Raw genomic sequence first — 22779 nt, forward strand, 5'->3', positions numbered from 1 at the left:
GGTTTTTCTTTTTTCTTTTTTTTTTTTTGTCTTGTGGTGAATTGATTAAGTTTGTAAACAGTTGCTGCTAGAATGTCAAAGATGCACCTATTTTCTTTACGCTATTCACTTCCTTGTGGGCAAGATTATCATGATGTGGTTTAAAGATAATAGTTTTTGCATGTCTCTTCCCTCCCTTGATTTGAGTTTGATTTTCTTGATGAGAATTGATTTTGAATGGATAAAAAGGGACCCCACATGCGCACTGCAATGGTCTTTACGTAATAGTGATCTAAGGACCTGCCTCCTATAGTTCAGACTTCCCCGTTTGATCCAGAGCAGAGGCAGGTGTAAAATATCCCATTGACTGCACCACGGACCTGGACGACTATATTTGGTCTGACCAGAGAGTAAAGGAGGGGAGACAGCTGGACTTTTGAACCAACTACAGCTTTGTGTGATGTCAGAGAAAGTCCTCTGGCGTAGATGTACAAAGCCCAGCCGTAATCAAATAAACTTGATTAAAGAGACTTTCTTTTTTAAAGTAGTCTATTATCAGACATAACATTTTCACTCTAAAGTGGTTTATACAGATTTTCTCTCCTCCCTCTTCTTCTCCTTCTTCTTCTTCTTTTTCTTCTTCTTTTTCTTCTTCTTCTTCTCCTCCTACTTCTTTTTCTTCATTCCCTTCTTCTTCTTCTTCTTCTTCTTCTTCTTCTTCTTCTTCTTCTTCTTCTTCTTCTTCTTCTTCTTCTTCTTCTTCTTCTTCTTCTTCTTCTTCTTCTTCTTCTTCTTCTTCTTCTTCTTCTTCTTCTTCTTCTTCACTGTAAAGCTAAATCAGTTGACCAGTATCTGCTGCATTGTTCTACAGCCAGGTATAAATAGAACAGCTTGCTCTGTATATTTTTCTGTTGAGCTATCTATTGTTGTTCCCTGCAAATTTTAGACCTGGCATAAAAAGGTGTGCGTTTCTACACACTTTTTTTGTATGACTTTTACTCACTCACTGAAATCTCTTCACAAGCAACTTGATACCATGCTGAATGATCATTATTTATATACAAACAACTGCCCAAAGACTTTAAAGCAGCGTAAGCCTGGGGTATACCCGCCTCACTACTGTATATATGCTCCTTAGCCTCACAGCCTCTGCCACTGAAGGATCCCAGAAATGTGGAAAGTATTTTCTGTGCCCCGTTCAAAAAGAAAAAGAACGACTCCAGTCTTTTCAGTAGGAGAAGCAAACAACTAATTATCGCCAATAAAAAAGACCATTTGTCGCTGGATAACCCCCCCTTCCTTCTCTTGGCCTTTCTGCCGACGTTGGAAACACAGTCTTGTTGTATTATTAGCTTTGTAAAGTTCGTAGGAGGGAACGGGGGCAGCTTGATAAAGATAAATGTCTCCCAGCCCCATCTGGAATCCATCACTTTCACAAGCAGTTTGGGGAGATATGCTTTAAAAAGGTATGTGTTCCGACCAGACTCAATAAAAGGACTTGTTAAGCTCCAAAATAAGTAGACAAAAAGTGAAAGCAGGGCAGGTCGTTGTAATCGACTTCAGTTTATGATCCATTGAGGCCTGTTTGAACCTGTGTGGACTGTACCTTATGCAAAGTACGGTGAGGGGGACGACATGGTGATGAAATCCAGATAAAAAAAACTCACAAATCACTCACAATACTAGAAGTAGAGTTGCATGTCCCTTTTGGAAACCTTGTGCTGCATATTACAACATCTTTTATCTTTCTGGTGCAGCTGGGTCTAATCCTTCTCCAGACTTTAAACCAGTATGTCAGTAGTACCTAGTGGAGAATCAGCTGCTTCTTTAAAGCACCAATCCAATATGATTTTTTACATTTTGATAATTTTATCTTCAAATCTTTAATCTTTAAACATGATTTTATGTAGCCGACTGTTAATACATTCTTGTTCTTGCCTTGCCTAAACATGGGCTTTACTATGTAGGGCTTACAATAATTCCCAGACTCTACTGTACCTTACTGTAAGCTAAAGTGATCTTAAGTGTTCTCTAATCTCTCCGTATTGCGACTTGATCTGTTAGCTCCCTTTGGTCTGGTCTGGAGCCCTTCCTGTCCCGTGTACAGACTCCTTCACCACGGCCAGCCGCCTGCACGACTGTGTGTGTGTGTGTGAGTGTGAGAGAGCGAGCGAGAGAGCCAGGAGTGGACAAGCTAGCCACATAAAGAGCCCTTTTCAACCCAACGCCGCTACAGCAAGCCGGGCCCCTGCACAAGTTTGGAGAGGATAAATAAACCACTTGAGACGCACAGAAAAGATGGAGCGGACAGAGTAGGGTCTCAAAGAAGGACTTATATTATTCTGAAGGGCTGTTTGTTATGATATTGAGCCCAGAGGGGGGCAGGCCAGCCGGGGGCAGGAGATTTATAGCCATCCAAGCTACATACAGGCTACTTAAGCATTAATTTGGTACATATTTTGTTTATCCAATATTTTACCTCATTGGTCAGTAAATCACATCTTTCGAGCGGCCCATTTAGAGGTAAAGTTTAAGCTCTTTATACTTGGTGCAATATACGTAATTTGCATTTTGTTACTTAACAGGATAGATATGTTGTAGGGGGGTTTCAAATGCAGAAATTCACCAAATTAAAGCACATTTAGGAGTTGTATGTAACAGCTTATATTGCACATTTCTCTCCATCTGGACTCCCACATATTGTACCGGATGAACAGCAGGAGAAGTCTCAAAGCTGAGACCACAGTGAGATGGCACCAGGAGGATGGGACTGTCTGCTTTGTCAGGATCACTTTGGATTTGGCCAAAGCACAAAACTGCAATACGCGTTTAGGGTTGTTATTTAGTCTCTCTGCACCTCTGCTAAAGGGATTTGGATACACACCCTCAAAAGTTCACACAAGTTCAGTTTTGTTGCAGACTTTCCCATAGATCCATGTGTAGATTGTGGCTGGGGTTTTGAGTTAACGCCGGCCAATAAACTGTCATGTTATCTGATTTGGAAGATGAATGACTGCGTACCCACCTGCCACGGTCCCTCAGAGCAGACTTTAAACGCTGCTGTTAAAAGAATCAGAGGCATTGTGTGGAAGGCCGATCTCAATGATGTTGAAGAGCGGTGTGTTTCACGTTAATGGTCGATGGAGTTGATTCGTTCACGCAGTTTTGAGAATTCTCGTACACTTTGGTTGTTTCTTTTGTCGGCAAAGTGCTTCCAAGTACCCAATATATTCTGAATATACTGTAGATTTGATTGTATTCGGGAAAACCACAGTCCTCCATCACAAAGTGTGTTCTTCATGGTGCCATTGATTTGCTAGGCTGCTGTTACCTGAAAGCCTAAACATGTTTCCACTGTTGTATGATGTTTCGTTTCCCCTACTGCTTGCAGAGGGCGCTCATGCTGGGGCACCTTAAAGAAAGTTTCTAAGCCTAAACATTTGTCCCGTGATCAAGCTCAAAACAGCCTGTTTCTCGTGCACACGAATACACTGAGACAACATAATTATCCATACACATTTCTCACGAGTGACACCGTGTTGCCGTCTTCATCTGTATTGTTCTCCACAGCTGGTCACACAACAGCTGGACTCTGTGTGAAGTGCATCCCATAATAATGACGCATTCTTCTCATTTCACTGAGCCCCAGTCTGTCGTCACGGCAATGATCGAACATGTGACCCTGCTTCAGACCGGACAAGACAGGGCTTTCAGGGGCGACGACAAGGACAGATGATTGAGTGCTTTCTGACAAATACTGCAATCGCGATTAGAGCTGAAATATGAACTGCTCAACTAATACAAGAATCACGTGCAATATATCATCTACATTCAGGCTTTGAAATGTACTCATTGCAACCAAAATTTTGTTGTGATGGTGAGTGTGGTGATGGTAACAAATGTAACCCAGGGCTTAAAATGAGAATGAGCTTAAAATGAGAATGAGCTTAAAATGAGAATTCAAAAGTCATTATAAAAGAAAGATACATTGTCAGGGATAATGGCTGACTAAACGAGCCAGAATTAGTTAAACTTTTGTCAAATTAGGACAAGCGGTCAACCGATATGGGTTTTCTAAGACAAATGCCGATTTTCGGGGACTTTTATTGGCCGATGCCGATATTTTTGACCAATATTTAACAAATGTCTGGTCCATATTCCTGTAAAAACATAAACATTTGCCCACTCCAGCAGTGGCCGATTTTATTGTACTACTTGATTCAGTTTCTGTCCCAGCTTTGATTAGTTTCCATTAGCGTTAGCATGTTGCCGTTAGCATTAGCATACTGTTGCTAGTCACGGCATTTTGCGCGACGATCAAAAATACAAATGTGGAGGTTAAGACTAATTCCACAGGTTCTGTGCTTCAAAATGGCATGTCCATATTCACTAAGGTTTAGTGAAACTAACTAGCTTTAGTCAAAGTTGTCGCTAACCAATTTTCATCACAATGTTTCTCTGTTCCCCTGAGACCTATAGGAAGCTTTAATGTTAAAGCCCTGACATAGCTCTTTCCGATGCAGAAAAGTCTCTATCACTTTCAGTCCCGGAGATATAGTTTTTTCATCTGTGCTGGGTCGGGCCGATAGCCGATATAGTAAAATCCCCAAATATCGGCCGATATATCAGTCGACTTGTAATTAGGACCATAACAATAAACATTTTAAGACGTCATTGTTGGTTTTATATACTTAAAGTAGTGTCCAAATATAGTACAACAGGTAACAGTCGTGTAAGTAAAGCCCATGAATAGATCTACACCTACCTTTGCACAATTTTTAATGAAATGAGCCTCGTCAAAAATGGTCAATTAATCAAAATGCCTTAATAAAGATTTTGCAATGCCCTTTTAGTCATTGCATGGTCAGGAAAAGATTTTCGTGCTGAGACCAAGGCCACTGACTGAGTATTTTAATTCACTCTCACTGTGGCATGCCCCGAGCTGACACCTTTCTGAGTCCAATTCATTTCTATTCACCGGCCGCGTCCCCATCTGCAATTCAAAAGTGCGTCATCCCGGGAAGCCGTAGATATTTCCTGATTACATTTTGCTGAAAAAGGTGTCTTTGCTGTGTTGTTCCCAGCTCCCGAATGGAGTTTCTAATGTATGATTCGCATGGCATTGTTTTGTTTTGCTCCTTCCGTAAATTGCATTTGCCTGGCTCAGGGCGCTGTGAGGACGCAGTAAAGAAATGGTCCCCGCACTTCAAAGCGAGAGAAAAAGCTTATTGTACAGGAAGTGAGCCGAGGCAGAGCTGCTGCATTAAAATACAATTACACCAGGTTATTGATAAAGCAGGCCACACTTTTCTTTTCTTCCATACACAGTGAGCGTTTAGCAAGTTCGTGACCTTTTTGTATATAGGCACGTTTAGGTTATTGTTCAGGTGGAAGGGATGATATGATAGAGCTTTTTCAATATACAAACCCAAGGCCAGTCTTCTACATTGAAGGGTCGAAAATGTTAAGGACGTGTTTTTCTTTGTATTTTTTTTTCATTTATTATGTCCTAACCATCAATAACAACGACAAACATACAGTAAACCTTTGATTTTTGGGGGGTTTTAGTTCTTAACCTCCAACCCCCCACCTTTTCGACTGGAGAGCAAACAGTGTAAAGCCTCATTTGAAAGCTAAGGCCTACAAAAGTGATCCTGACTTTTTTGCCGCATTGTCACCACAGTTTTGCCATGTTCTTGTCATGTTTTATGTCACTTTTTTGTTGTGTTTTTGTGGCTTTTTCATCCTATTTCTCATCCCTTTTTTGTCATGTTTTCGCCACGTTTTTGTCACTTTATTGTGTTTTTGTTCCATTTTTGTTGCCGTTTTGGCCCTTTTTTTGCATCACTTTTTGGTCACTTTTTTGTTACGTTTTTGTCACATAAGTGTTGCTTTTCTGGCACATTTTTTGTCGCTCTTTTGTTGCTTTTTGTTGCGTTTTCATCCTCGTTTTTGTTCTCTCTGAAACTTTAGAGTTGGGTAAAGCCGAACTGGAGAAAAGGTGGGGGGTTAACAGGTTAAAACGTATCCCATGCTATATTTAAAGGGGCTGTATCCACTTTAACCACAATATTGTACTTGTTGTTGTTGTTATTACACTGTGCCACTTTGCCTCCTGAAGGAATGTCCGGAATAAGTTACTGCACAGTTTTTACCACAACAATTTAGCCTCTTTTGTCACAATTTGAAAGCGGGGAAATTTGAGCACAACCCCTTTTAAATCAGTTTGGCAAACTACTCCTTAGTTTGCTTTTAGGGGGAATTCGGTTGACAGCCTTATCCCATTAATCCTCTGAAGAGCCTATACTCTTTAGTTTAGTCTACGAGCTACTGTTTCCCATTGAGAGAAGGCGCTCCACTCATTCACCGGTGAACTACGACTCTCTGGAGATGACTATATCTGCCTAATAATGCCCCGGTCCCATATATTTAAGCAGAGCATACATCCTTGTAGCACTGTTTTCTGCTCTCCCTTTCACTGAGGTCATAAGTAAAGGTACCGGGACACTCACGCCGCGTCGAGATTTATGCCCCGCGCCGTTGCCTCGCTGTTTTTCTTTTCCTCAATGGGCTTTTTTGTCTGTTAAGAAAGCACCGTAAATTCTGCTTGTCAGACCCAGAGCAGCGACATGGATAGAGTTTAATAAGAAAAATATAGACGGGCAAAACAACTCGCAACTCTTCCAGACAGCTATTTATGAAAGCATAAACCATAAGCCGACGACGCAATGGGTTTTGAGGAGTTAGAAGTGCCCCGTTTGTCTTTTTCAGTGGATTTAAATGAAATTATGTTCCAGGAAATCTTCTTCTTCTCCTCCTTTCTGTCTTTAAGTACGATCCTCTCATCCTTGTTGCCTGCAAACCCATTTGTCTCTTGCGTCTTCCCCCCCGATGTGGACGTGGCCTTTTCCGCCGCGGTGTACTGAACCGCCGTTATTTTGCCAATCAGCCGCGCAGAGAGGGTTTAGAGGGGGCAGCTCCACTCCTGTCAGTCTGCGCTCCTCCGTTAACCTTTACATGGGTCAATGCTGAGACTGGACTGTCATAAATCACACCTCACTCCGCTGTTCACACTCTCTCGCTAAACCGGGCTCAAGACTGTGGCATTTTTGCAACAATGTCCAGTGTATGCTTAGCTATAGGCATTTAATGCACATAAACCGTACTTATGCTTTGCTTCTTTTATTAGTCAATTATTCAAACATTGCCCACGGGTCTATGTACAACCCATTGCCGTATTACTTCTTCTTTCCCCATTAAAGACCTCACTGTTTGCATGATTTAATTTTCTATATAAACTTTTGGACACCTTTGCATTGCTGTTTTGTATGTTTATGGTTTTTGTATGTTTATGTTTTAACTCAAAATAAAGATATAAAGTATGAATAAGAGAGTATAATAATATAGGAGTATATAATATCCGAAAAAAGTGTCAAAGCAGCAACAAAAATGAGGATGAAAAAGCAACAAAAGATGCCAAAAACACACACACAAAAAAGCCTACAAAAATGCTACAAAAAAAGAGACACGACAAAAAGGCTTCAAGAATTCCGATCTGTTTTGTAGGTCTTAGCTTTCAAATGAGGCATTACCTTGGTAAAGCTGAATTGGAGAAAATGTGCTCGGTTAAACTAATTCCTTCCTATCCTGAGCCTCCAGTATCTACTTTCTGAGCATATATGTAAACGCCTGGACTAATCTTCTGCTGGCACAGAAGAGACTGAAATAACAAGAACCAGATAGGATTACAAACATGGTTGAATAAGACATAACAAGAACAGCATTGTCATAAACTCAAATGGAAATGTAGTGGAGGAGAATATGAATTTCAGATCCATTTACGTTCATCCCTTATTTAATGAAGGTTGAAAAATACTTAGACACGGATCATGTCTGCTGCTCGTGTATAAACAGAACAACCAGATCCTCCTGTCTCAGCGGTGATTCATCTGGGCCGGTGATGAGTGTCGTCCCCTGCACAGTGACAGGACAGTCCTCTGTCTGGACCGGCCCGTCCCAGTCTCTCAGCCTTGTCTGTGGATTCAGAGTGTGGCCGTGGGGGCTTGTAAACATGTTGACTTTCCCCTGGCGCTGAATGGACGGGTGTCTCTCCTCTCTGAGCCCGGAGCCGACACCAAGATGAGCTGGAAAATGTCTGGAGACACCTACCCAGTTTAATGGGCAGATCAGCCGCAGTGACAGTTTTGGTTAAGCTCCTGATTACACAGTGAAAAGGCCCTTTAAAAGACGGTTACATCACTTATGGGGGAGACTTACGAATAGGCTGGACTATTTAGCAGCAATAAAGCATTAATGTGTTTTGAAAAGTTACTGAAAACTGCTTTGGCTGTCTACTTTGGCTATACCTCAGTGGTTCAAATCCAGCTCTGACTGCTTTATATTGTCATTGTGTCCTTTGGCCAGTCACGACACCCACTTTGCCTTTGAATGTGGTTTGTGAGTGTGATTGAGCAGGAATAGCATCTTCAACTCAAATTTAGTCCACCTTTGAACAAATGTATTATATTCACCAATATGCATGTAGTTTGGTTTCTGTACTAAGTAATTGTTTACCCTTAATAAATCCTTTTTTTAGTGCCTCTGGGGGTAATACAAGTGTTAAAGGGACTATACAGTTTAAAAATGTTAAAATTAAGTATTTTCCTCCCCCTACATGTTCCAGCAGTGTCCTAATGTGTAGAATGAGCCCAGACTTGTTCACCACAACTGCCTCTAAAATCCTGCTCTGTCACTCAAAAAGTTTTACTTTGGGTCCGAATTGCCGTCATGCACAAGCTTAATATAGAAGGTGCAGTTACACATGTGACCTGGGGTGGCAGTAGTGAGTATAAAATGGATAACTTGCATCTAGCTCCTTTAATCAGATGATTAGGGGAAGAAGCTAGCAGGCTAACGGGCAAAGCTAACTGTGGGCTTGCACCATTTAAACAGTATTTACAGCCAAGTTTGAGTGATCTCACACAATGATCTCCATTGTGTAATTGGATGTACAATATCCCTCTCTTCCTTTGTCTTTCCTGTCAGCGTAGTATTTACTCTCCCGGACAATAAAAAAACGCAAAATGTTAGGACACCCGCAGTGGCGCTTATGGCCTCTAGGGGCATGAGTTACTTAGTTCTGCTTTAATGACTCTCCTTCTCTTGTTCTAGATCCAGTGTCCAGCGAGGCGGCCTTCCTGGAGGACTTCGTCTTGGGCATGGGCGACACCCTGGAGATGTCCTGCGACGCACCGGACCCGTCCAAACCGGTGGCGTGGTTCAAAGACGGGCTCGGCCTGGTGTCCCACAACAGGACGAGGGTGGGACAGAGGATGTTGCGCATCATCAACGTGTCGTACGAGGATTCGGGCGTCTACTCCTGTCGCACGGTCCACAACAACGCGCTGGTCAGCAACTACACCATCAGGGTCACAGGTGAGAGAGGATTTATCCGCTCAGAGAAAAAGAATTTCCAAAAGCACGGATAATAAGTGTGGGAAATCACTGTAAATGATTTCTTTTGCACTTCCATCAGAGTTCATTCGTCGAGAAGGTGCTAGTTGCGCGTTCGAGGGGAGCCTGACTCCTGCCGTTTACGATTTCAAAGCCTTTCCGCCCCGTAAACATCGCGGACGCCAGCTGAGCCTGTTATTGACAACTAATTAGAAAGCAATTATCGGCGCGGATCCCATCATTGGAAACAGATGGGAGTGGAGGGGAACGAGCGGGTTCAGTCAGTCTCACCTCCTCCACATATTAAACACACTAACGCCGGTGTTTGTTTGGCCCACAGCCCCTGAAGAAAATAGGCTTTTCTGCTTTTTAATCAGAGCGCGCAGCCTCTTCTACTGGACACACAGCTCAGTATTAACCAGTAAACACATGCAAATTCTCTCAGTCAAGGTCGGGTTTATCAATGTCAAGGTTCTTTCGAGTATGACCTATCTGTTTGCTCCTTCATCACGCTGATAATTAATCACGACGGAATTGAAAGCTGTCATAATATCTTTAATTACTATTATCTTTGTAGGAAAACACGCTTGTAATATGGACTGTATGTGAACCAAGTTAACCTCTTACCCCCCGCCTTAACTGAGCGCATTTTCTCCAGTTCGGCTTTACCCAAATCTAAAAACGTCTGGATTGGAGCTTGCAGACTATAGGCCAGTGTGATGCCTCATTTGAAAGCTAAGACCAACAAAACTCACCGCAACTTTTTTGTCGCATTTGTTACAGCAGTACTAAGTAACTCAGGCCACTGCAGGTGTCGTAGCATGTTCTGTTTTTTTACTCATTAATTGTCCGTGAGAGTAAATACTACGCTGACAGAAAAGACAAAGGTAGAGAGGGATGTTGTACATCCAATTACACAATGGAGATCTTTTTTTTCACTCAAACTTGGCTGTAAATACTGTTTAAGTGGTGCTAGCCCGCAGTTAGCTTTGCCTGTTATCCTGTTAGCTTCTTCTTCGTGATTCTATTAGTGTGTATTGGTGGCTCTTACTCGTAGGCAGCAAAGTTACAATTGTGGTTTTCTGGCCAGAGACACCAGGGGGAGAAATCATCCCTAACACTAACACTTGTATTACCCCCAGAGGGACTACGCAAAGGATTTATTTAGGTAAACAAGTTACTCAGTACTGCCTTAAGTTTTTGGTAAATTTTTCATTGCATTTTTCTGACCTTTTTGTTGCCCTTTTGTGGCTTTCTTGTTGATTTTTTGTTGCTTTTCCCGAACGTTTTTGTCATTTTATTGCCGCGTTTTTTGTCACATTTTGGAAGTGTTTTTGTTGTGTTCTTGTCTTTTGTCTTTTGTCGCTTTTTTGTCTTTTCTGCTTTTTTGTCTTCGTCATTCCTCTTTAGTAAAACATTTTGCGGCTTTTTTTATTGCATTAATGTTGCTTTTCCGGCACGTTTTTTTGTCGCTTTTTTGCCTTTAAATTTGGGTAATGCCAAACTGGAGAAAATGTGCTCAGTTCATACGGGGGTTAAGAGGTTAAGATTAAGGTTGAAGAAAGTGTTTCTCACATTTGTATGAATGGACAGATCTTTAGGTGTCATTCTACAGAAGCAGAAAATTTGAAAAAGTAATACAGTATCAGCAAGGATATTTTAAATTGTCATTCTGTCCAAATATAGCCATACATGTTTGATTACTACGACAATAGGCCTATCACACATCCATCTCCCACCTGTTTAATTTATGAGACCGAGCCCAAACCGGAAATGCATTTAGCCAAATTATTTCACCCCTGTCTTCAAACATATTCCTTACTTTTACATAACAACTTGCACCTCGCATGTCCACTATATCCCTCCCTCCCTCCTCTCCGAACACACAGGCTAAAGCACACACGGCCCATTGTGTTTTTGGTCAAATATTTGAGTAAGGTGTCAGATATTTAGCCGCGGTATCAGATTTAGCTTTTGGATAGCGGCCAGTCCCGAGCGGGGGGAGCGCGGAGGCCAGTTCTCGCAGCAGCAGCAGCGCAGCGGAGGAATGCGAGTAGCAGTTGAAAGGACACTTAGCGCCGGACGAAGTGTTTAAGATCTTGTCTTGGGGCGAACAGGGGAGAAGAAAAGTGTGCACTAGAGAGACGATTGGCTTCAGAAAAGTTTAGACAAGGAAACTAAAGACTGTAGCAATGGACAGCGAACTGCTACAGACTGAGACGCAAGGCAAAGGTAGCATTTTAATCTATTTCAATGGACAGCAAAGAAACCAAATCTTGTATACGAGATGACTTTTATCCACATTCTGTCAATTTCAAGCCTGGATAAATCGGGAAAGAGATCCATCGGAAAGCCATCTCCTTTTGCATGTGTTCGGAAAAAACTTGATAATATTCACACAATTTCTCGATGCTTTGACTGGTGAGTTGCTTTGAAGTGAGCCATAATAACAATTAATTATTTATAACCTACTCGCAGGCAAATAACGTAAAACAAGGTAGTAAAAACAACAGCATGAATATATGTAGTAGTTTTCACATCACTGCTTTCCTGAACATGCTTTCATCTTATTGTGAGTGTATCGCATGGGAAGGGATGTTGAAGTCGGTCGTCCACATTTTCTCCTGTTTGGCCTTACCCAAATCTGAAAGCTTCTGTAAACAATCCAGTAAAGAACACGCAAACACTCCTGTACGACTGAAGGCCTGCACACACACACACACACACACACAAATAAAGCAGAATCTATCTCATATACACCTAAGCAGCCTCTCTCCCCCCCTCCCCTGCTCAGCCTCTGAACAGCAGCAGCAGCAGCAGACGGAGGTGTCAAGTGGTGGAAACACAAACCTGGTCGTCGGGGGAAACAGCTGGTTCTCATTTGAACCAACCTGAGCCGCTGAACCAGGAAAACGCTCAAAAACCATTACAAAACTCGGCGCTAATGTGCGACAGAGGAGATAACAGTGTCTGAAAGGGGGGGGCAGAGTCGTTTAACATGCTAAAACTTAGAAGCAATGCTGTTAAGAATAGAATGAGTCCTTGTTAAAAGTTAAAGTTAAAAAGAGCAAGCTTTTTTTTTACACAACCCCAAACATGCACAGTTGGCACAATCTTGCTCTGATTGCCCTGAGCCACTGTTTAAAGGATAAGGCAAATGCACAACAAAAGTGAATCAAAAATGGGCCTGAAGAGAGTTATTCCCTTGCCTGAAAGTGGTCTTCTGGCTGGAAACTACAACAAGTACCTCCTCTACTTCTTCCTGCTGCATTACTTTCTCAATACAGCATTTACCCAGTCCACTTGCTCTTATGGTAAATTTAAGTCATCATGTAAAGTGATTTTGTAAATTGTTTTCTGGCGTGTCCACTCGCGTGCGCGCAGCTAATGAGCGGTGCGCCTTTGTGGAGTTTGTGTAAATGTTTTGACTGCAACGCGTGACGGAGCAGAACTGTGGCCCATTCGTGACTTTTAAATGTGTCCGTGCGCCATTGTCCAATCTTCACTTCTCGCACAATTTGAAAGCCAAATACAGCTATAGCTTCACTTTTTATACAACGGCTTTTCGCATGCACAGTATAAAGCTTCATTTACTGTGTTTTCCAGATTCTCTGTCGTCCGGCGATGATGAAGACTATGATGAGGAGCCAGAAGATTCAGGTAATGCAAATGGTGAATTCTCTTTTACTCTTTTCACTGACACACTGACACCTCTGTACGTGCTATTTTTCAAAGTAAAAAATATAATGTAAAGACAGGGAATTACTTTAAGAACTGCAAATGATTCATAAATATTCGGTAACCTTTAAATGTCGTATTAGACCAAAACAAGACACCGACATTACCTTATGAGACCAATGAATTTTACACAAAGGTCGTAGCAGAGACTATTTATCCTCCTAATGCCGCCATGTAGGTTCATAAATGGTACAAAATGACTGCTATAAGTCTATTTTAATACAATTACTGTATAGCTGTGTAACTGAGCCCTGCAGCTACAGATCAGTATTCCCAACTCGTTTTCATAAACACTGCACCGCAGAGTCTCCGCTCAATAGGCGTTTTAATGGCTAATTATGTAACTCATATTGGATTTATTATTGCGCTGATGGCATCTAATTACATTTCATAACATCTGTAAATGGGATTTCACGGCCTTTATCAGTTTGCCGTCTGCATTCTCACGGAGTCTTTCATGATCTGTCTGGATAGAAGCACAAAGACTGTCATGGGCTCAGAGTAGCCTAAACAATGTTCACTTTAACCTCTTAGCCCCCACCTGAACTGAGTTTGGTTTCACCCAAAGGTGGGGGGGTAAGAGGTTAATAAATTGATATACAAGTGGTCATATCCTCATCAACTACTACTACTACTACTACTTCTTTTCAGTCCCTACTTCTACTATCTATCATACTGTTAAGTACAGAGAGATCATTCAGTTCATACTAATGCACTGGGCCCTGACTGTGGCTACAACGGCCTCATAGCGCAGCAAAGACTTGTGGGTAAATAGTCTCATATAGTTCCAGACTTAATCTCTGTGTGTAAGTCTACCTCATGACATGCGAGGCTCCCATTTCCTGGCCAAAACGACAGGGATTAGCCCAGAAATGCTAAACCCCGGCTATCGCTGCTTAATGTCCGCTAAGCCAACGCTAATTAGCCTCCGGAGCAGGAAGAGAGCCATGTGATGCAGAAGTCCCAAGTGCCGGACGGAAAAAAACAGCCGAAATTCACTGGCAGACATTGGTGATACAAACACACAGAAGTTTAGATGGTTTTAATGGTTTGTACAGTTTATCAGCAGAAAAAAAAATGTTTCATGTTTTGTTCCACTTGACCCATGATAGGTGAACATTTCCCTCTCCCTTTAGGTACGGCTTACTATTACAGGATTCTTAGTTGTCTCACAGCAATCTCAGTTCCCCACCACCTTTATTTGGGTCATTGTCACATAGGCTGCTCCAAAATGCACTATGGAAAATCCAATTGCCCATGTATCTTGTTACTTTTCCACTATTGACATTGCTCCCGACTTACGCTGCAGTGCAGACAGACTGAGGGGCATAGGAAACATTGGGTCAGTGAGCGGAGATATCAGGTTGAGTCATTTTCAGTGTCAGCCAAATGAAATGATGCTACCAGCCCTGACTGTGGACGATCAGACAGAAACAGAGCGAGGGACAGGGCAGAGCAGTCATGAGCTCATTCCTCTCAGCTGTCCCCCAAAGCCTTCTGGGAAATGGTGCCAGATTGAGGCCCGGCAGCCGCTGCAACCGAGGACTCTTGTAAGACCAATTTGTGAGATCGACATTGAATTCGTCTCTCACCTCTTTATCTGGGGAAAAGGAACATTGGAAACTGAATGGCCACTGCTATTTTTGGCAGTGGAGTGTCGGCGCATATAGGTGAATAGAGACGCAATGCTTTCTGGAATGCTAGGTCAGTTTTAGTACAACGTCAAGGCTCATTTCAGCCTCAAGTTGTCAATGTTCCTTCCTATAAAGCCTCCTGATAAGACGCCACAAAGGCCATTGTAAGGATAGAGACTGAATCGTCATACTCCCACTACTCTTCAGCTGCCATTATAACAAACGTGTTAAGTTCTTATAGTTTACAAGACTAAATCCGTCAAAATATAATGCTTTCATCATTTTTTAATATACCACCTTCAAGCTTCACTGAACTCGGCCTCCCACGATTCCCTGAGAAACATAATCTTTTTATCAGGTCTACAGCAGTACACCGAGAGCCTGTTATAGTCAGTGCGCACAGGCCTGGATGTGTGCTGTTCTCCAGTGCTACACTCCATGCTGTTTACTTTGGCAGCCCAACAGAGTCGACCAGCGCGGGGCACTGGTCTACGGGACAGGGGTGTGTGCTGTCCCCTCTTCAAAGGCCCCACTGTATCAGCTCTCTGATCTGTGTGCTCCACTCAGAACAAGTTATACCCTTACACAATTACCCTCCTGATTAGCTGCTTGACCCGGCAGGTAACCGCGGTAACACAAAACTCATAGCTGTGGATATGTAGCTAGTTTAGATCTTTTTTCTTATCTAACTTCATTTTGCAACCTACATTTTTTATTTTTTACGCACAAGGCAGACCTTTTATGCAGTCCAAAAGATTTTCAAACTTTATTTCCACTATGCGTGCGACAGAAGCCGTGCGATTCAGCTCAGGTGGTTTCGTGAATGCCTCACAGTTGACTTTAGGAAGCTGATACCGACACGTTTCAGACCAAAATAGTGAAAATAGCCGTTTTCCATTTGAACCAGCAGCAGCAGACAGTCTTTTTTCCTCCTTTTATTCCTGCATGTTTCATATTTACGGCTCAGCTCTGCTCGGCCCGTGTCTAATTGGCAGGATGGTATTTCCTCAGCTCTGCAGCGTGGGACGGCGGTTTGGAGAAGTTGTCGGGAGAGGTGGGGTGGGGGGTTATGTGCACCCCCAGCCCTCTTTGGGACGCACGCACGGGGGGGACACAGATAACCCCTTGTCCCGCGTGTGGATGTAGTAGTGGTGTAGAATGACAGACACAGTGCGAGGTGAACCGAGGAGGGGGCCTAAAAATACTCGGGCGTACTCCTGTGTGCTGTTTGTTTGGTTTGAAAGTGAAAATGGACTCCGAAACGCGGCTGGTGCGATCGGTATGTTAACTGTATGCCACGCACTACGGCATATAAATGTACACTGTAACCGAGACGAGCTGCTTAAGTGACTTTTAAAGGGGCTATACGGGCAATATTTGTACGTGCTAAATATGCCAGAGCTTTAAGTGCAAAAAGTATTGGCTGTGGGATAGTGAGAGGATTATAGACTGTATCCCACGAGATAGTCAAGAGCTCATGTGTCGCCAAACACGCTCAGAATTCTGGGATTCTTAAATAATAAGGATTCTTATTTTGATCAGAATATAAAATACTGGAGCTAAATGGACAATCTGTTGTATTTACCAGTAGTGACTTGGAAGAACAGGGATTTGTTCATGACTCCCCTTTTTTGTTTGTGTCTAGTGGACTATGTTTGCTACTTCCCCCTATAACGCTAAGTTTCGAAAAAATAATGTTCCTGTACTACATTCAAGGGAAGTCACACACCATGATGAGTTAAATGAACAAGCCACTGTTTTTCCGTACTGAGATATGTTCTTAACTGAGCTTAGACGAGTTGATGCGTACCTGTCTGGTCTTTGTGCGTGTCCGTGGAAGAGCTTGGTCGCTTCTAGCTTCACCCCTGTTTGGAGCTATAGGTATATGTTGGGAGAGGCCAAATGCCAACAACATCTTTGGTCATTGTGGGCGACTGGGCGCACACACAAAGACCAGACAGGTACGCATCAACTCATCTAAGCTCAGGTAAGAACATATCTCAGTATGGAAAAACGGTGGCCTGTTCCTTTAAGACATGTGATACCAATTCAATGCAAGACTTGATTTGAACAGAAAATGCTATTACAAGACACAGTGTGCTCCACTAAGTGATACAGTGATACATTTTTTACGCATGGATCCACGCAGAGCTCTTTGGACTTTTTTTTTTCTGTAGCATTGATTCATGTCTGTTCCTCCAAAGTCAAATATTTTGGTTTCTATGCCGACCAATTAACCCCAAACCATACAACATGTGTCTGAGCCTTCATAAGACTCACTGTCATCATTCCTGCTCTTCTAATGTGGATCCTGTTAGTTCAAATCAATGGCAGACCCAAGCCCACATGTGCTGCCGCTGTGAGTGACGGCCGAGCCCCCTCGCGGGCCACACTTTGTTTTCAGTTAAATACTTTGAACCATAGTATCGTAAGGATTATGAATTCTACTAGTAGGTGCGACGGCGGCTGTAGGCGTTGCGGTAGTTGTGGAAGTTGCAGGCTTTGTTGAAGGCAGTCGAAGTGCTTTGGCTTCGAAGAACAGGGCCGTGAGAAAGCTTTGCGGTACTACTACTACTATCATCCTCGCTTATGTTTTTGCTTTTACCCCCCTTTCTGGGTGAGATCACATCCTAGCTGTCCGCTATCTCTCTATGAATCATAGAGAATAATTGAGCCCTTTTTTTCCTAGACATCTTTGATCCATTGCCTCCTGCCTTTGTGATTGACTTGTGACACACTGCTGTCTCTCTTGGCTCCTGTCCTCAGAATCTGGCTTGGTTGCGCTGTGTAAATCACCAGCAGACAAACGCAGGGTTACAGAGACCACAAGCAAAGACTTAAAACGTGTCCCATAACAAACAAGCAGCGTGTCTTTTTAGCGCTGCGCGGGACATAAATTGCCCTCGTAACAGAATGTAATCTATTCGAACGGGTTGCTGGCATTAGCGTCGGACTCCCCAGCTCGCTAACGCAAACACTGGGCCATAAAAGGACAATATCTATTCGATTTCAGGGCTTCTCTGTGCTGTACTTGGAGCAAATAGGGCTGAGCGCGGCTTGGGACGTCCCACCGGAGTCTGTACACGTTGTTTTCTTGGCGTTGTAAGCGGCAGCCACACACGCGCACACAAATAAAGCAAGGATTAGAGTCTTTAAATGGGCCCCGATGTGTGGTCCACCTCATGAACGGGGCCTGATTGGGACAAATTTGGGATAAACCGTGACAATGGCGTGCCAATAAAAGGGAAAGGAATAATCGAGATGAAGTAAAAGTACTGTTACTTTGAAATCCTGAGAAGTTACGGCTCTGGTGGCTTAATAGGTAGAGTAAAGATGTGATTCTGAATGACTAAAGATGTTGAGAAAATGGGAGATTCAAATGAGCAATAATGTTGATGGTGTATCCATAATAAAATACTGATTCTCAAACTGTGTTTCAGAGTAACTTCAGGTTTACTGCTGTTCTTTTTTACGAGACAATTTCCTTCAGTTTTTGTCCGGTTTTGTGTCCCATTTTAAAGCTGGTGGTAACCATTGACTGTAGAAGGGAATAGACGGCTTCCCCTCACTCCTCCCCGTTAACATTAATAACTATGTTCGAAGGGGAAATCATGGTGGATTTACAGTCTCCTGCTCTGACGGAGCATGTTCCTAAAAAGTGCATAAGGGCGGGATCTTCACTGTAGACTCATGGGGCACGTTGTTCCGTCGCAACCACGCCCGCACTGTTAGCTCTTAAGCTACGGCCTGTCAATCAAAGTCTCATTAGCATACAAGATTTGTAAAATGTACCTTACAAAAAAACAACCTGGTTTCTTTAATTGTAACTAGCCCAGCGTTGTCACTGGAGGAATATCTAGCTGTAGGAAAATTAGAAACCAGGCTTTACAGTTGTTTTTAATGTGTCTTAAGTGCAATGCTTTCTAATGGAAAACTAGCTTGTTTTGTCGCCCTTATATGGAGGTATTACAGCAATGGAGGGCAATAGGGACACCCCGCATCGTCGTCATGAAACTCTGCTAGGCGGCCATTGGTGGTAACTCAGATAGACAATATTTTGGTGTGAAGGACTTGGTGCTAAACATTAAGAGGCAAAATGTCCTCAAAGCTACAACAACCCAGTACAGATGATGACTTGAGCACCTTTTTCTACAAACACTGGACGAACCATTTCCACAGATATGGGTTTAAGCCTGGTAGAGTCCCTCTGATATTTTCTGTTTCATTGTACGTCCCATGCTCTACTTAACCATCGCTTACAAAACGTTCTATTGCACCTCAACTTGTGCTCAACAGTTGTGCGCCACTGGTCGGCGCGGCCCACAAGAGCCAAACATTGAGATGGTAATTAGCTCCTCTCTTTGGCTGTGTTCAGGCGAGTAAAAAGAGACATCTGATGACCGGTCAGCCACCTCCCCAGCCTTTTTGTCCCGGGACACACATTACGCATCACTACCCCTCTCTCTATCCACACACGGGACAATGGCCTGCCCCTGACTCCTTTGTGCCCAATCTTCTCAATACAACTCAATAAATCGCCCTGACAGCTTTCCAAACTCGCAAGACCTGATGATTCAAATGGACTGTGGCATTGTTGTGTCCTGGGGCTGCAAGGGTATGAGCATTGTCCCCCCGTCCCATACAGCTCCATACCGGTGATTTACATCCATGGAGCATCCCGTCACAAGAGGTTTTACAGGGAGGTAGAGTCAGTACATGTTTTTAGGCGGGAAGAAGGGCTATAGGACAGAAATGTGAACTTGCAATGGACCACACACAGCATTTAGCCTGTTATCGAAATTTAAGCACCTGCTACTCCTGAGTGGAAAAGCTCAGTAAATAACTCCGCTGAGAGATAAGTAAGGTCATATCTTCTCTTAATAGGGATGTACTGCATTTCTTAGTATTGCTATTGCATATTTATAGGCTAGAATCCTACCTACTTCACCTTATTGAGCTATTGGAAGATGTTTTACTTGAGATGCAAAGATCCGGCCATACATCTTCAACTCATTAGGCATTTAATTAAAGTTATTTATTAATCCCGTGAGCCCTAAGCGATTACGTCTATGGCCCATGTGTTGTTTGGTATAGTGATCCTCCACACAGCAAACCCACATCTGCTGAGTACACGACAAACTAACTCATCCAACATGGGCCATTTTTTTTTTAAAACAGGGCCAAACAGCAACCGTCTGTGTCATCTTTTAGCCATTACCAAAACATGGACGGGTGGATTCCTGCAGGGTCTTCCCCCAAAATGTTTCTGTGATCTGCGAATATTGGAGGAAATGTAAAACATGGGGATCGTGATTCGTGAAGGGGAAGAGGTAGCGAAAATGAAACACATAAGTCGGAATTATGTTATGATTGTGGTCTTGATGTTACATTATTTCTCTTCTTTGCAATTTACGCTTGTCTAATCACTTAATATGTGTTTTTCCCTAAACCCCCTAAATAAATGTATCAAAATAAAAATAGCATTGCGGACTTTCTTCTCCTTCACAATCCGTATTTAGGCTTTGAGACTGGACAGATCATCCCATCCCATCAATAAGAAACAACTTGGCCTGTTTTATGATTAACCTGTGCACCTGTTTTCTGTACAGAAGCTCCCTATTGGACCAGACCTGAGCGGATGGATAAGAAGCTGTTGGCCGTCCCCGCTGCGAACACGGTGAAGTTTCGGTGTGCAGCGGACGGGAACCCGACACCCACGATCCACTGGCTCAAGAATGGCAAGGAGTTCAAGGGAGAGCAGAGGATGGGCGGCATCAAGGTAAGGACGCCTATAAGCTACCGTGAATGCATTTGTGTTGACCGCCGTTGAGCAAATGTACCTTCCACAACATCAAACTTTTAAAATGTATTCCGGTTTTTGCCATTAGTAAGAGTTGGTTGGTTGGTTTGCCAATTAAGACACCCCAGAAGCCGCTGATAAGAGGTTATGATCCGGCGCGGGACAGTATTTCCTCCCACTGCCCTTTCCAAATCCCCGCTAGTCCGCTCTTTTGCCCTCTGCGCGGTGCTGGGATGCCTCCTGCAGTGAAAGTCTATAAGTGGAGCGAGCGCTGAAATCTTCTCACGGTAAAAATAAAGGTCAGAAAACAGCGCGGCGTGATCCAGGTCTCCGAACTCAGCTAAAATAAACAGGGGGCGAGTGTGTGTGTGGAGAGAGTGGAGAGTGGTGCCCAGATAGTGCCCTGATAGCTCCGTGTTGACAGTAACGCGGCGCGGCGGACAGCTGTTCTACTCAGTTTTGACACCGGACTCGGCCTAAACACTACGATCTCGTGTGGCTTAAAGGCGCAGGGGCGAGTTTATGTTTGGGAAACGCAGAGTGGCCGAGGGCTGCCTGTGATTGGGAGCGACTGCTAACGAATTCAAATTGGCAAAATGTGTGTTTGGATTCAAATAATGATCATAAATATTGATCGAAATTATTGCCAGAGATTTGTCATTCCCTTAGGCTCTCGTGTCTCCTTAATTCATCATAGCTGCGATACATAAGAGACACGTATGAGCAGTTTCCTACTGAATTGACAGTGGTTAGACCCACACTGACTGATTGTGTCAGGTCCAAGCCAGAAGAAAAACATACAAACTTACCAAACAGTGATTCTCAAACCTTCAGTTCACATACTAGCACCTAAAAAGCAGTGTTTCACCTTCCAAGTACCACAAGGTTTGGAGCAAGATCAAATCAAGACAAAAAAAAATAATCACCCTAAGTTGGACTACCCTATTTTCCAGACTATAAGTCTCTCCGGAGTATAAGTCGCATCAGCCTTGGCAACTACCTGGGCATGTGGGCGTAACTGCACCGTTTACAAGCCTCTCCCAGCAGCACGTTGTTCAAGCTCTCTTTTTAAACTTCAGTACAGGAGATGCAGATGCTGGTACACAAGCCTAGAGAGCACCCTCTAGTGGCTGTCATTGTGAATACAACAAACATGTGAAATTATATATTTTGATATATAAGGCACACCTTATACCTGAGTATAAGTCGCACCCCGAGCAAAACTATGGAAAAAGTGCAGCTTATAGTCTGGAAAATACGGTAAATTACATCTAAACCATAAAAAACTCTTTAATGGAATACTGAAGGATAAATTCAATGATCTCGAATTTAATGAATAAAGTATTAAAATAGATGACGTTTCTTAACCTATAAGTACCCCTATATGTTTTCCACAGTTTGAGAACATTACAAGCATTGATTTTCTTTGTGTTACTTCAAATGTTGTTTGGTGTTGTCCTGTTATTACTTCAAGTAGTTTTATTCTCATTTTTTGTAGAATCAAGCTAGTTTCAAATACAGACGTTCCACTTGTGCAAATAGTCAGATGAAGAGATACAAATGCACCTCTGAGAAATAAGGCTCCAAAAACATTGCCTAAGTTCCATTCATTTTTATGGGATTTACAGAGATTACTGTTCCACGCAGCTTACAGTACCCAAAATCCATAGTCATGCAAAAGGAGTACAGATATCAGCAGCAAATAGTCCATTTTAGTGCATGTTTTGAGATTTGAAAACTAACTTTGTGACCGTAGTTCTGGGCCTTTAGTGCTGAGAGGCGCCTGTCCCTGAAGTGTTGTGGATCCTCCAAAGGGTTAAAATGTAATGAGATCCCGCAGCTATTAACAGTTTACAGAGATCTCTAACATCTGCTCCCAGTGGACCGCTGCAGTTGTCCCGCTCCGGACGGGCCCTCACACCTGTCACCAAGGCTCACTCTCCCACAACTTTGGGGGAGTTAGAGTAAAGTGCGGCACTCAAGATCCACTCGAGATAGTGCCTCTGCATTGTGTTGTTCTAAAGCGATTGTGGGCTATTCTATGCTAATTTTCGGCATCCCGGGTCAGGACCGGGGGAACGTTTTAGATTGTGGAAAATAATTGCGATAAAAGAAATAGAAGTCTTATCCCATTACATGATACCATTACATTACGAGAGTAAACATCACTCTGCA

At 43.0% G+C, this 22779-nt stretch overlaps 1 protein-coding gene across 10 annotated transcripts in view; it reads left to right on the forward strand.

Annotated features, from left to right (window-relative positions):
* fgfr3 (fibroblast growth factor receptor 3) overlaps positions 1 to 22779 on the forward strand; it is a 72255-nt gene that overhangs the window by 17812 nt on the left and 31664 nt on the right. For 5 of the 10 annotated variants that reach the window (XM_079573645.1, XM_079573647.1, XM_079573650.1 and 2 more), the window contains exons 3-5: positions 9151 to 9414; positions 13039 to 13104; positions 20414 to 20583. In XM_079573645.1, coding sequence (XP_079429771.1) covers positions 9151 to 9414; positions 13039 to 13104; positions 20414 to 20583 — 500 coding nt within the window. The remainder of the gene's footprint in view (positions 1 to 9150; positions 9415 to 13038; positions 13105 to 20413; positions 20584 to 22779) is intronic. The other 5 variants (XM_079573648.1, XM_079573651.1, XM_079573653.1 and 2 more) reach the window with 3 other exon arrangements.

Source organism: Gobius niger, assembly GCF_951799975.1.
Source record: "Gobius niger genome assembly, chromosome: 16".
Lineage (NCBI taxonomy): Eukaryota > Metazoa > Chordata > Actinopteri > Gobiiformes > Gobiidae > Gobius > Gobius niger.